General features: G+C 37.7%; 2 protein-coding genes across 3 annotated transcripts in view; one reads left to right on the top strand and one right to left on the bottom strand.

Moving 5' to 3' along the window:
* Nucleotides 1–11,794, top strand: part of LOC143362001 (uncharacterized) — a 242,330-nt gene extending 230,536 nt beyond the window's left edge. The window contains exon 2 of the mRNA XM_076801772.1: nt 11,460–11,794. Within this exon, the coding sequence (XP_076657887.1) occupies nt 11,460–11,654 (195 nt within the window). The 3' untranslated portion in view covers nt 11,655–11,794. The remainder of the gene's footprint in view (nt 1–11,459) is intronic.
* Nucleotides 1–13,123, bottom strand: part of Gbs-76a (Glycogen binding subunit 76A) — a 236,403-nt gene that overhangs the window by 163,185 nt on the left and 60,095 nt on the right. The window lies entirely within an intron of this gene.

Here is a 13,123-nt window from a genome sequence, read left to right as displayed (position 1 = left end):
CGCACACTGGTAATGGGAGTCGTAAAGCAACGGTGGGGAAGAGGTTGTCTAGGCCTAGTATAGCGCATGAACTGTATACTATAGCGTATTGTATAGTCCACTTTGTACTATTTACTTACAGTTGCGAGATTCATCCTAATATTACATTTTTTATTTCTATAAACAGTGAATTTGTGGCAGAGCTATTTTACTTTGTCAATCGAAAACAGAAGCTGCTTTGTGGATTGCCTTGATGGTGTTCGTATAAAGGAAGTCCGTTCTATCACAAAATTTAGTTAACTTTCGTTTCAAGCTGCTGTTTTTCAAAACAAATTTCAAATATCAGAGAAAATTGTTTGCATTGCGATATCCTATTTGCTTCGAACATTGGTCGAACACAATTACACTTCTATAATCTTGTTATAAAACAAACGTATCGTTATATTTTGGAAATTCTGTAGAATCGTTTTGTGCAAGGAACATTTATGCACAGCTTCCACAGTTAAGACATAAGAAACTTTTGAATGTGAAAATTCGACTTCTTTTTTTAAATTAAATTTCTCAAAACCTGAAAATGACGGGGAAAATGGTTCTTAAATGCGTTGTTAAAACTCTACGAACATCACCAACAGGTTACCAAAACACAAAACAAATAATCTGTTGATCAGTGTTCCATTATTATATACATACTTCGATCATAAAAAATGATTAATTATTCATTATTAGGAACTTTTGTTCTCAATGATTACGAGCTTTTTATGAGGTCGGTCAGCGTAGTGAATAGATTCAATCAAAGCAAAGCGAGGGGAATGGTCCAGAAAATCAAACTCAATGAACATTAATGACTAATTAACCATCAATGAAGGAAAGCTTTAAAAGAGGTTCTATATTGTTTTAATCCAACCATTCCAGGTTAAAAGTTTGGCACTTTATGCAATCAGTGAGTTGTTATCGCTAACCTATTCGATAACACTGTACAGTCAATGGAAATTACCTTTGTATGTAATCTAGTTTCACTACTGATTTCATTAAGTTCACAATAACGTGTAGGGCAATGTACGACGAAATAGCACGATTAGCATCTAAATCTTGAACTTTGCAGCAATCAAGATTCAAGGTTGATAATGCGGCGTACAAACCAGCTCATTCTTTTTCTAAAATTTTATATAACTTTGACTACCGAATCGCAATCCTAAAAGATTCCACTAAATCGTAGATATTTAGTTAATGAAACTGAAATTAGAGAGTTCGTCGTATCAATCACTACTTCAATCCTTCTGCATTCCAGAAATTCTAAAATATTCGAATTTATTACGGCTCTCGAGCTTCGCTGTCCGTTTCTCAATGCAACATTGTATCGGAGAAAGACGTTTTCTCAGTCTTCTTGTCACTATAGCTTAATGGTCATAGGTTTTTCATGACTAGTAGGCGGATATGACTCTTAGGTTTCCAGCGTAGCCTGTGTATTTCAAATGCGACCCTCGGCGAGAAACTCCGATTTCGTATAAGAGTCACCAGAACGGCGGAACTGACTCGTAACGAAAATTCACTGTAATCAACCTAACGCAGCATACAGTATACGAAGCGAAGCGCTGCGGTAGGTCCTAATACTATTCTCGGTTCGAATTATAATCTACTCTAAATAACTTTAAACAAACATAATTTTTTCTAAATAAAGCTAATTGATTATTACATCCAATCCACTCGTCGCGGATCACAACAACGACGAAGAACGTGCCGAACGATTAATACGGTTACTATTTAGTTAAGTTAATTATAAATTATATAATTCGGACGTAAGATGTATAACTGAACGGCAGGCGCAGAGGTGCTGCGGGCCGTTTCCGAAATTCCGCTCATTTTTATGGCCACCGTAGCAACCTCGACGGTCATCGTGAAACACCTGGACATCACGTGCGATACAACAGTAAGCTGCGACGGCTGAGTGATTGTAAATCACGACATCGACAAGACGAGACAAGACAAAACAAAAGTCTCGACAATTTCCCACCCTAAGAGGCAAAATAGACCCCCCCCCCCCCCCCACGACCAATGACCAATGACCAACTTTTTTGAGAAGTCAAAACAATTAAGAAAATACTAAAAGTTGTTTTCTCAACATTTTATGTGGGCCTATATTGAAGATATAAAGAATACATTATTGAAGATGATGAGACATGCTGTTTTTCACGATTTTCGATTCCTAACTTGTAATAAATGTAAGAATTCTTGCAATGCCTACCGTTTTTTTTTTCGCATCAACCGATTTTCATGAGATTTACAGTAGTAGTAGTAGTAGTTTATTTTTGTTGCCCTCAGGATTACTATTCCAATACATTTCGCCTCCTCCTTCCTTCCTCGCTCCGCTCCTATCATAACCTTATCCTATCTTACAATTATCTTAAACGCAAAACGCAAAACGCAAAAACGCAAAAGAAAACTAGATTCGCAAGAGAGAGAGAGAGAGAGAGAGAGAGAGAGAGAGAGAGAGAGAGAGAGAGAGAGAGAGAGAGAATATCGTACTTAAATAAAAATAAAATAAAAATAAAATGATAAGAAATAAAATAAAATACATTATGTAAAAAAATACAAACGTATCAATTCTGTCACTCACCTCTCCTCTCACAAACACACACCCACGCCTCCCCTTCCTTAACCAGCGGACCCCTTCTTCCGGTCACTCCTCATCCATCCTAATCCTTTCTGCTTTGTTTTCCTCCTCTCCTTCCATTTGCACCTTCCCTTCATTCCTCCACTCTCCTCATCCACTTTTCCCATCCCGCCTCATCATTCAACACTTCCTACATTTTCTCCTGCCATCCTCTTTCCTCATCCAGCCGCATGCATTCCTCCCATACATGCTCCCACGTCTCATTCACCCATCCACACACTCTACACTTACTCGCCTCCTCATCCATCCAATATTTCCCCTCTCTCATACCATTTCCCAATCTAAATTTCGCCACCCTCTGCCATCTACTCTCCCCCCATCCTTTCTTCAGGTATCCCGGCAGACCCTTTCCCTTCACCATTCCATACCATTTATTATATTTTGAATTTCTTATCTTTTCCCGTCTTTCCTCCCTCTGCCTTTCCTTCTCCCTTTTTACCAATTTCTAGCTCGCTCTCTCTCCTCTCCTCCATCATTTCCCCCACCTCCTCCACTGCCGAACCCCTCTCCTCAAAGAAGTCCCGTCTCTCCTTCTCCCACCCTTCTCCTACTTCCCCTCGTAACCCGTCCCCTTATCTCTTCGTAACATAACCGCGCTAACTCCACTCCTTTACCCTCTCTTAACTTCTTTTCGTACCCCCATGCTCTTAAACCCGCCCTTCTCCTCAGCAATTCTGTTGTTAATTGTAGGTTTTACGCAGTAACTAGAATCTCCTTTTGTGGTCTGTGTACATATATGTATATTTTGGACGAAACACTTCAGCACCGAACTAAGTAAACATAAACGACTTTCCTTACAGGCGGCTATACACAGAGTGAGCGATACTCGGTTTCCTCACGTACGCTTTATTACATATGTTGTTCCTTAATACAAACGGAGATGTCGCGATTACGATTACGATCGGTAACGCAGATTCCTGGTTTCCAACAAATTCTCTTTGCAATTCCTTCCTAATAATGTACCCTGGTGTGCATCTTTCTACTGCTAGAACCCACTTTAAGTATTTTTCCTGCAGCCTTTCCATACTTTCCCTCTCCTTCCACCCCCATATCTCCACTGGTCAAACAACCAAATCCTCCTACCCCAGTCCTTTCCAAATCTCCTGTTCCCTATTCCCCATACTTGTCCCATTACCGCCGTCCCATTCCTTACCCCTTTTCCACCACATGCTCTTCCTGACCTCCATCCTTCTTTATTATGTACCCCAGATACCTATATTGACTGACCTCCTCTAGTACCTTACCTTTCCACCTCCACGTCACCTTCTTCCACCTTCCCTCTCCCATCCTACACCTCATAACTGTACGAATATTTTAGAGGAAACTCCTACGTCTTAGGTGTGACGTTACGGGTGGAGTGATCTCACACCGATTTTACTAAAGTACTTTATTCTACATCGACAACTCTACTCTCAAACTACAATTCAATTTTCGATATCTCGTCAACTTACTCGCTCGCGACTCTCGCTCTACTGACTGACTCTCTACCGACTGACACTACATCCCTCGCATTCGTCCCTCTTATCCAAGTCCCACTTTCATTCTTCCTCTCTTGTACTCTCATTCTCTCTCTATCAGTTTCACATCCATTCGGAAAACCCAAGCAGTCACGTACGCCCTGCGCTTGGCTCACCTAAACACTTTACTCTTGTCACCGAGACCCAAACACTCTTCTTCCACACTTCCCTTTCACGCCGGACCCAAACACGTTGGCGCCACGATGTCGCGTCCATAGTCACTCTAAGCATTCATTCTAATACAGTGTCTCATTCATAACCCTACATAACCTTTGATTTTTCCGCGTTCAACTGCAGTCTTTTCTCGTCCATATAGCGCTTTAGTACCCCTATCATCCCTATATCGTCCGCTTATACCAAGGTGTAAATTCTCCATCCTCCCACCTTCACCCCTCCCCAGCCCCCTGTCCAGTACCTCATCTATATTCGCAAACAGTAACGTAAACAGCAGTGGGTTTAACGGACACCCCTGTCTCACCCCTCTTGCTGTCCAGAACATTTCCCCTTCCTCATCCCCCACTCTCACCTTACCTCTCGTTTCCCTTAAAACCTCCTCACATCTCCCTACTACCCCTTCCCTCACCCCCTTGTTTCTCATTGCCCTTATCAATATATCCCTGTCCACCGAATCAAATGCAGCTTTCAGGTCCACAAATAATACTACGATCCTTCGTTCCTTCCTCCTCACCTGCCTGTTCACCAAGTGGTTCAACACATAGATGTTGTCCACACTCCCTAACCCTTTCCTGAATCCCGTCTGACTCATAGGCAACAGTCTCTTCTCCTCCATCTCCTTTCTCACTCTCTCCGCCAATACCGCTGCGTATACCTTGTACGTCGTTTACGTTAGTGTCACTCCCCTGTAACCCCCCACCTTTCTACTTTCCCTTTCTTTTGCTATCGGCACCACCACTCCCTCCGTCCAATCATCCGGCCATCCTTCCCCCCTCTACACCTTATTACAAACCCTCCATAATCACTCCTCCACTTCCTCCCGTTCATATTTCCACACCTCATTCGGTATCCCACCCCTCTGCCTCTTTTCTCTCTTTCATACCCTTTACCACCCTGCTGACCTCCCCCCTTTCTATTTCCTCTTCTCCTTCCTCCTCTCTCCTTTTTGACCCTCCCTTTCTCACCCTCCACTCTACTCATGAATAAAGGCATTCATCTTCGTATGTTTGGATCTCCTGCTCCCCTTCCCTTTTCCCTCCTCTTCCTCTCCTACCTCATTCTCTTCTCTTCCCGTCCTTGCATTGAAGCCCCCCCCCCCCCAATAATCACCCTTACATGTTTTTCTCTCCCTTCTATCCAGTCTCCCAGTTCTTCCAACTCTGCAAGGCCCCGTTTATATATACCCCTATTACCCTCCACCATCCCCCCTCTATTCTCATTTTTATCATCATCACTCCATCCCTCCCTCCCACTTCTCCCCTCTTCGTCTCGATCTCCTTCCTTATTCCCATCAACATTCCCCCCATTGCCCTTCCCATCTTTCCCTGAAAAAATTATCTTTATTCGTCGGATAAATTCTCGTTGAATAAAATTATTTATTCGATACTTGTCGGATAAAGATACTTTCTTATTCGAACCTTCGAATAACGAATAAAAATTTTTCATCTTTTATTCGTTATTCGAAATTTTTATTTAGATGAAAATTTTGCCCAACTCTGGGGCCCAATGCCCCAATGATTTCAAGAATCTAATATCCTAGGTGAGAAGACCTAGTTTCAACGGGCGCACCGTCCGTCCGCGTCCGTTTGAAGAATGGACATTGTCTTGCACTAAAAAAATTATATCGAAATTGTACACTACTTTGAATTGAAAAGAACCTAATGAGCCGTGTCGAAGAATGCCAGGAAAAAGAACTCTGGAAATTCCGTTGCAGAACGGAACCAGTATATACATTTAATGGAAATTGTATACGGAAAAGTAGGATTGGAATAAACGGACGACTGAAATTAAAATTAATTTAACGTTATAAAATATATTAAACAAAAAATATATAAATAAAAATAAATAAAAAAAAAAGTTATTGGCAAAAGTTGGTTGGCAAAAGTTATCCGACGATTTATTCGAAGCCTTTGAATAAAAGATACAGATAAAAGATGAAAAAATTATTCGAAGTTCGAATAAATCCGCTTCGAATAAAAAAAATTATCTTTATTCGTCTGATAAATTCCTGTCGAATAAAATTATTTATTCGATACTCGTCGAATAAAGATAATTTTTGTATTCGAACCTTCGAATAACCAATAAAAATTTTTTTATTTTTTATTCGTTATTCGAAATTTTTATTTAGATAAATATTTTGCCCAACTCTGCGTGAATTCGGCGGAACGCGTCGAACAGTCGAGCTGGCAGCTCACACGGACAGAATAGAGGTACGCTTGTGTGTAGCGCGTGCGTAGTATACCCAACGTAAACAGACGTTCTGTTGCGTTTGTCGTTTATTTTCTCACTACAAACGTGAAAGAAAATAATACAACTACGTTCTCAGTCAGTAGTGAAATAGATTGAAATCTTGCAAAAAAGCTCAACTACATAATTATTGATTAATTAATTCTTAACTCTATCGAATTTCACAACTAATATTAATTAATATTTTAGATGATTCTTTAAAGCTAAAGTTTATGTTTCTTAAATGAAATATACATGAAAATATATAGTAAATTTCAATTTAGTTTCTTTTTCAAGTTCAGTTACAAAATATATTCAAAATGGTTGCGTATTAATAGTGTTAAAAAATTGTAGAAATGCGAATAATAATTATACGTATGGAGAAATGTTATTTACGTTCAAGGTTTATGAAAATTGTATTTCTATAATTTGGAAACGTAGTATCTATATTTATTAATATTGTATTGATAAAGATAATTGTAGATATAGAACATAATGACATAAAATGAAAAAATATCATTTGAAACTATATAGTCATAACATCAGATATGTACATAACTCGTCAATCATTTGTATTTGACCAGATTTGATCATTTTTGTGGATCTAGTTCCAACATTTATCGTTCGTCAGCGTAGAGGGCGTAAGAAAACCAGTTGTTTACATGTGAGACACGAAATCCCATATGGTGATTGGTCTACTCCTATACCTCGTCTGTGCTAAAACCTCTGACACCGACGAGATATATATAAAGTAGGCCTGCAGCCAAGCTCGCATATGCGAGCCGAGCTCGGGTCGAGTCGAGCCGGGACTCGCTTTTCGAGTCGAGTCGAGTACTCGCACGATGCGAGCTGCTCGCACCGATGCGAGCTACTCGCAACGACGCGAGCTACCCGCACCGATGCGAGCTATCCGCACCTATGCGAGCTGCTCGCAACGAAGCGAACGGCTCGAAATAAAATCAGGCGTAAAATGACATGATGCGAGTTACAGCGGGAAGATCAGCACATCAATATTATCAAGCATTTTAGTATATTGACAATGCTAAATGTTTGCGATGTTTTATTATATATTTTGATAGTGAAATGTTGATTCAGAATTTGTATAACCCTTATTGAAAATAATTATGCAATAACAACTATTTCCTAGATTTATGTAAATAACTAGATGTGAAGAACGGTATTTTATATATTCCTTTATATTATACTCCGGTTCAGTGTACAGTCGTAAAAATGTATTGTCGCAAAATTGTTTATAATGTTGAAAATTAACGTTAAACTTCGTTAAATAGTTTTTGAAAGGAATGGATATATAAATATTGTATAATATTGATATGTATTTGTACGCATTCGTGCCAATATGTGCCAGTCTACAACCTTTCACACAAGTTGGAAGTTCCAACAGCCTGTCATTCGGTACTGTGCACGTATAGGCGATAAGATTTAAAAGGGCATAGCCGATTAAGATGGTCAAAACAATTGGAACCGCAAAAAGATTCCATTTCAAACAGTATTGATTTCTTGATTTTCTGGAAATGACAGAAGTGGATTTCAAAATTCTTTTCACGGAATCTTACCAATTTTCACAAGCAATTTCATATCTGGCGGAAATCGTGGACGAACACAATAATATAAATATTCATTGCCTAATCAATGTTACTTCAATATTTTTAGAACATTAAAAAAATATTGTTAAAATCACATGAATAAATAATATAAGAAATTGAAAAAATAAAGATGATGTATGGGAAAAAACATTTACCACCGACGGGATAAGAACCTCAGCGTATCCGCTCCTTAGTTCGACGTCTGGCGATGTTACAAAACTTTACGAACATTCTGGTATATATCACACAAAATACAATTTATTCTTTCTCTTAAATCACATTTCTTAGGTCAAACAATTACTTGTTTCAATTTAATAATGCTAAAAATTACTTAATATATATCTGCGATAAAACCAACAAATGTAACTTTCCTCCTAATAGCAAAAACGTCGAAAAAATTCGGTTTTTATTGTTTTTTGACGATGATGTCTCACAACAAAAAATCTAAAAAAAATTGACAACACTGCCTGTTATAGTACTTTAACAAGGAACTAAACAGTAGAATAGCATGTTTTCACATTTTTGAGAAATCTGCATTTTTCCGATTTTTTGGAGGTTTTTCATTTTTTTACGACCACAGTTCGTAACAAAAAAATCTGAAAAAATTATCAAAAGTCAGCCTTAGAATCCAAAATATGTCACATTTTTTCAGAATTTTAGGAAGCACCAGAGTGCGAAAAATACGCGGAGAAGCGCGAAATCTAATTTACCCTGTAACCAACCTCATGGGCAAGATAGGGGGTTGAAATTTTACTCAGAGGGGTTTTTCTTAGCCAGCTTTCGAATTGTTCATTAATCATTGAAAAACCTCTAAGGGCAGTTTTGACCATAAATCGGCTAGGTCCTTTTAAAAGGATCTGATGTCTACGTTCAACACTCGTCATACTTTCTGTTTAGTTAATATTTTAATGTTTGTAAAAAGTTTACCGATTTTCATCTCGAAATCTTTTTTCAATTTGCAATTGTTGGCTCTTCTCCGTGGATAACAGTCGATCTTTTATACGATGGTCCAAAATCATGCTAACTACCAAATAATTCGTAGTGGCAGCAAAGTTAAATCTACTTCCTAGCTCGACAATTAACGCAATTATATAACGCAATTTTTCCTGAGTTTTCATTACATGTCATCTAGTAGCTGTCTAGAAGCTGAAGTCGTTTGGTCGATTTATAAAAAAAGTTATTCTGATTTAAAGTGTCTGCCATCAATTATGAGACTGACTGCATAATGTATAACGAGAAGCGGCCGCACGTTTCTCGCTAAGCAACCTGCGCTATCTCCATGTTTATAATTGTGTAGTGTGAAAATGGTTTACTGCCTTTTTGGTTCGTTATCTCGACCATTTCTTCTAAAAAGTGTACTTCCGTACAATGGGACAGTAGGGCTCTCATCAGCGAGCTAAGGTTTATGACCGGATCGCCTGCACGCGCCCACTTAGGTCACCCGCTCTGAGTATTTGATCTACCTGCACGCGTATGCGTTTTGCTCTTCCCTCCCCATCGAGCCACTAGCTAGTTATTCATTATCGAAAAATATAAAAGTCTAAGACAATCTATTCTCAGGTTAGTTAGCTCAGATTCTGTCAAACAGTTTTTCTCAGCTTACCAGAATTCAGTCTTTTGACCTTTGGTGCGAGTACCAGTGTGGCGGCCTGTGCAAAGAGCACGCCGACGAACCGCCAGCATACATTGTAGACGCGGCGGCGACCTCGTATAAATACACATCAATATTATACAATATTTATATATCCATTCCTTCAAAAACTATTTAACGAAGTTTAACGTTAATTTTCAACATTATAAACAATTTTGCAACAACACATTTTTACGACTGTACACTGAACCCCGGAGTATAATATAAAGGAATATATAAAATACCGTTCTTCACATCTAGTTATTTACATAAATCTAGGAAATAGTTGTTATTGCATAATTATTTTCAATAAGGGTTATACAAATTCTGAATCAACATTTCACTATCAAAATATATAATAAAACGAATATAATTCGAAGGCTTCGAATAAAGCTTCGAATAACTTTTGCCGAGCGCCGAGCTTCAAAGACCCAGCGACGACAAACGACATACAATGTAAGCGGATGGAGAATCGCGCACGAATGAAAGTTTAAACTTTTAGATTTATCAATATATCCTCATAAAATTGTGACGAGCGAATGGAGGGAATTTTTCTGATGAAAATGTGGTCAAATTCGAGTGTAATCGAACAAGTTTCATTGATACTTAATGTTACGATACAAATTACAATTTCATTAAAGACAGTCCAAATGGTGTCGTGTTTGGACTCATTTTGATCGGGATAAGCTCTAAAACTCATTCGTAATAACAATATTGCTCTGATTAGAAACATAAAAGCATAAATTGCTAATAATGCTCGATCCTACATCCGTTTACATTGTATGCCGTTTGGCAGTCGCTTGGTCTTCGACGTTCGGCGCTCGTCGGTCCTTGTCGGGCTTCGTCGCCGTTTATTCGTCGAGCTGGCAAAAGTTATCCGAAGATTTATTCGAAACCTTCGAATAAATCTACGGATAAAAATACTAAATACAGTCCCATTTGTACCGTGTTTAGTGTCATTTTAATCAGAAGAATGCCACGAATTACTTGCCGCAAGTCCCATAAAAAAGTAATGAAAAATAAAGAAGTTTTGCAATTGGATTGGTAGTTGTAGATGTAAGCAGATGAAGAATCGAGCATTATTGGCAATTTATGCTTTTATGTTTTTAATCAGAACAATATTGTTAATACGAATGAGTTGTACAGCTTACCCCGATCAAAATGAGTCCAAACACGACATCATTTGGACTGTCTTTAATGAGATTGTAATTTTTATCGTAACATTACGTATTAGTGAAACTTGTTCGATTATACTCGAATTTGACCTCATTTTCATCAGGAAAATCCCCTCCATTCGTTCGTCACAATTTTATGAGGATATATTGAAAAATCTAAAAGTTTAAACTTTCATTCGTGCGCGATTCTCCATCCGCTTACATTGTATGTCGCCTGTCGTCGCTGGGTCTTTGAAGCTCGGCGCTCGGCAAAAGTTATTCGAAGCTTTATTCGAAGCCTTCGAATAAAAGATACAGATAAAAGATGAAAAAATTATTCGAAGTTCGAATAAATCCGCTTCGAATAAAAAGAATTATCTTTTTTCGTCGGATAAAATTATTTATTCGATACTCGTCGAATAAAGATACTTTTTTTATTCGAACCTTCGAATAACGAATAAAATTTTTTTTATCTTTTATTGGTTATTCGAAATTTTTATTTAGATAAATATTTTGCCCAACTCTGCCATAAGAAACCTATGGCACACCAAAATGACTGGTATTCAAACGGAGAGAATATCCGTCTCCGATATAATGTTGCACGGAGAAGCGGACAGCGAAACTCGAGAACCGTCGTCGGCGAGGAGTGGGCCACACATTGTCGGGTATATCGGTGTGAGACCAGAAGACCACTACTAATCCAATTACAAAACTTCTTTATTTTTAGTTATTTTTTTTTTAACTTTTACCAACATATTCGTGGCATTTTTCTGATTAAAATGAAACCAAATATGATATAATTCCGATGATAATTACTTGTGTAATGAACGATTGAAGTTTCGGACGCGAAGAAGGACAGTGTATGGGAAAGAAAGAGCCGCGGAGAGTCGAAGCGTTCGGAAAAGATGAAAGACTTGCGTGAGCTCAAGACTTTAAATAAAAAAATAAACTTTTTCATTATTAATTATTTTTCTATCGGACTTTCACCAACATACTCGTGGCATTTTTCTACGGAAAACGGTACCAAATACGACAAAATTCCGATGATATTTACTTGTGTAATGAACGATTGAAGTTTCGGACGCGAAGGACAGCGTATGAAAAGAAAGAGACGCGGTGAGTCCTCGCCTCGAGTTTGACTGCTCGGTTTTCGCCGCGTTGCACAGTGCGGACAAATTGCCGAATTTCGGGCAAAAGTCTAGATGTGGTTACTAATGTATATGTATTGACAATTACTCACAGAAAATGAAATTTAACAATACAATTATTGTTTATACATAAAGTTTATTGCTTATAAAATATAAAAAATATAAAATGTGAAGAAACAATACTATAAGGTATAAAAAATAGCAAACAATACAATTATAATTAAAACTTAAAATGACTTGGACACTTTTCAAAACTTTTTTATTTAAATTCGCAATAAAAATTTAAAATATGTGTCTTTTCCTCTATGTTAGTGATACACATACTGAAAATTTCATCGAAATCGGTTGACGGAGAAAAAAACAACGTGCATTGCAAGATATAAGAATCTGTGTATCTGTGCGTTTGTACAAATAGCAATAATACTGCCTCCAAATAGCATTATATGGATAAGAGCCGTCGAAAGATAGTTTCATTACTTAACAATTTTATTTCGTTACTACCTCTACTTGAATAATTGCAGTCAATGCAGTCGAGCATTAGAAGTGGTATTGTCGGATAAATAAGTAAAAAAATTAATTTTCTGTTTGTTACTACGGATCACAATAAGAACGATTGAATGTTGTCATTACTTGTATATTGTATTTATTCTTTTTTTTAATTCTATAACTATTACAGAATATATTTTATTGAATAATCATTATTTTATAAATATCGCAATAATTTCCAAATTAATTAATTTCACCTATAAACTATCGATTATAAAATAATGATTACAATGGTGAACAATATGGAAAATAAGAAGGCAATAAGAGTGTAATGAAATTATACAATAAAAGATAATTATTTTCATTCTACGCATTATACGTTATTTATTGCCTATGTCACTGACGTTTCGTCCGTAATTCAGGAGCAAATGTTCTATTTAGGTAGCGAGCGCAGCATGTTTAGCGATGTTGGTATTTGAGATCAGTGATAGTTCCACAACTGACGAGAGTATCTCGACGTTGGGGCCGTTACCG

The sequence above is a fragment of the Halictus rubicundus genome, chromosome 16 (assembly GCF_050948215.1).
Source record: "Halictus rubicundus isolate RS-2024b chromosome 16, iyHalRubi1_principal, whole genome shotgun sequence".
NCBI classification, from domain to species: Eukaryota; Metazoa; Arthropoda; class Insecta; order Hymenoptera; family Halictidae; genus Halictus; species Halictus rubicundus.
Note: the sequence above shows the minus strand (reverse complement) of the source record. Positions and strands in the feature narration are given on the sequence as shown.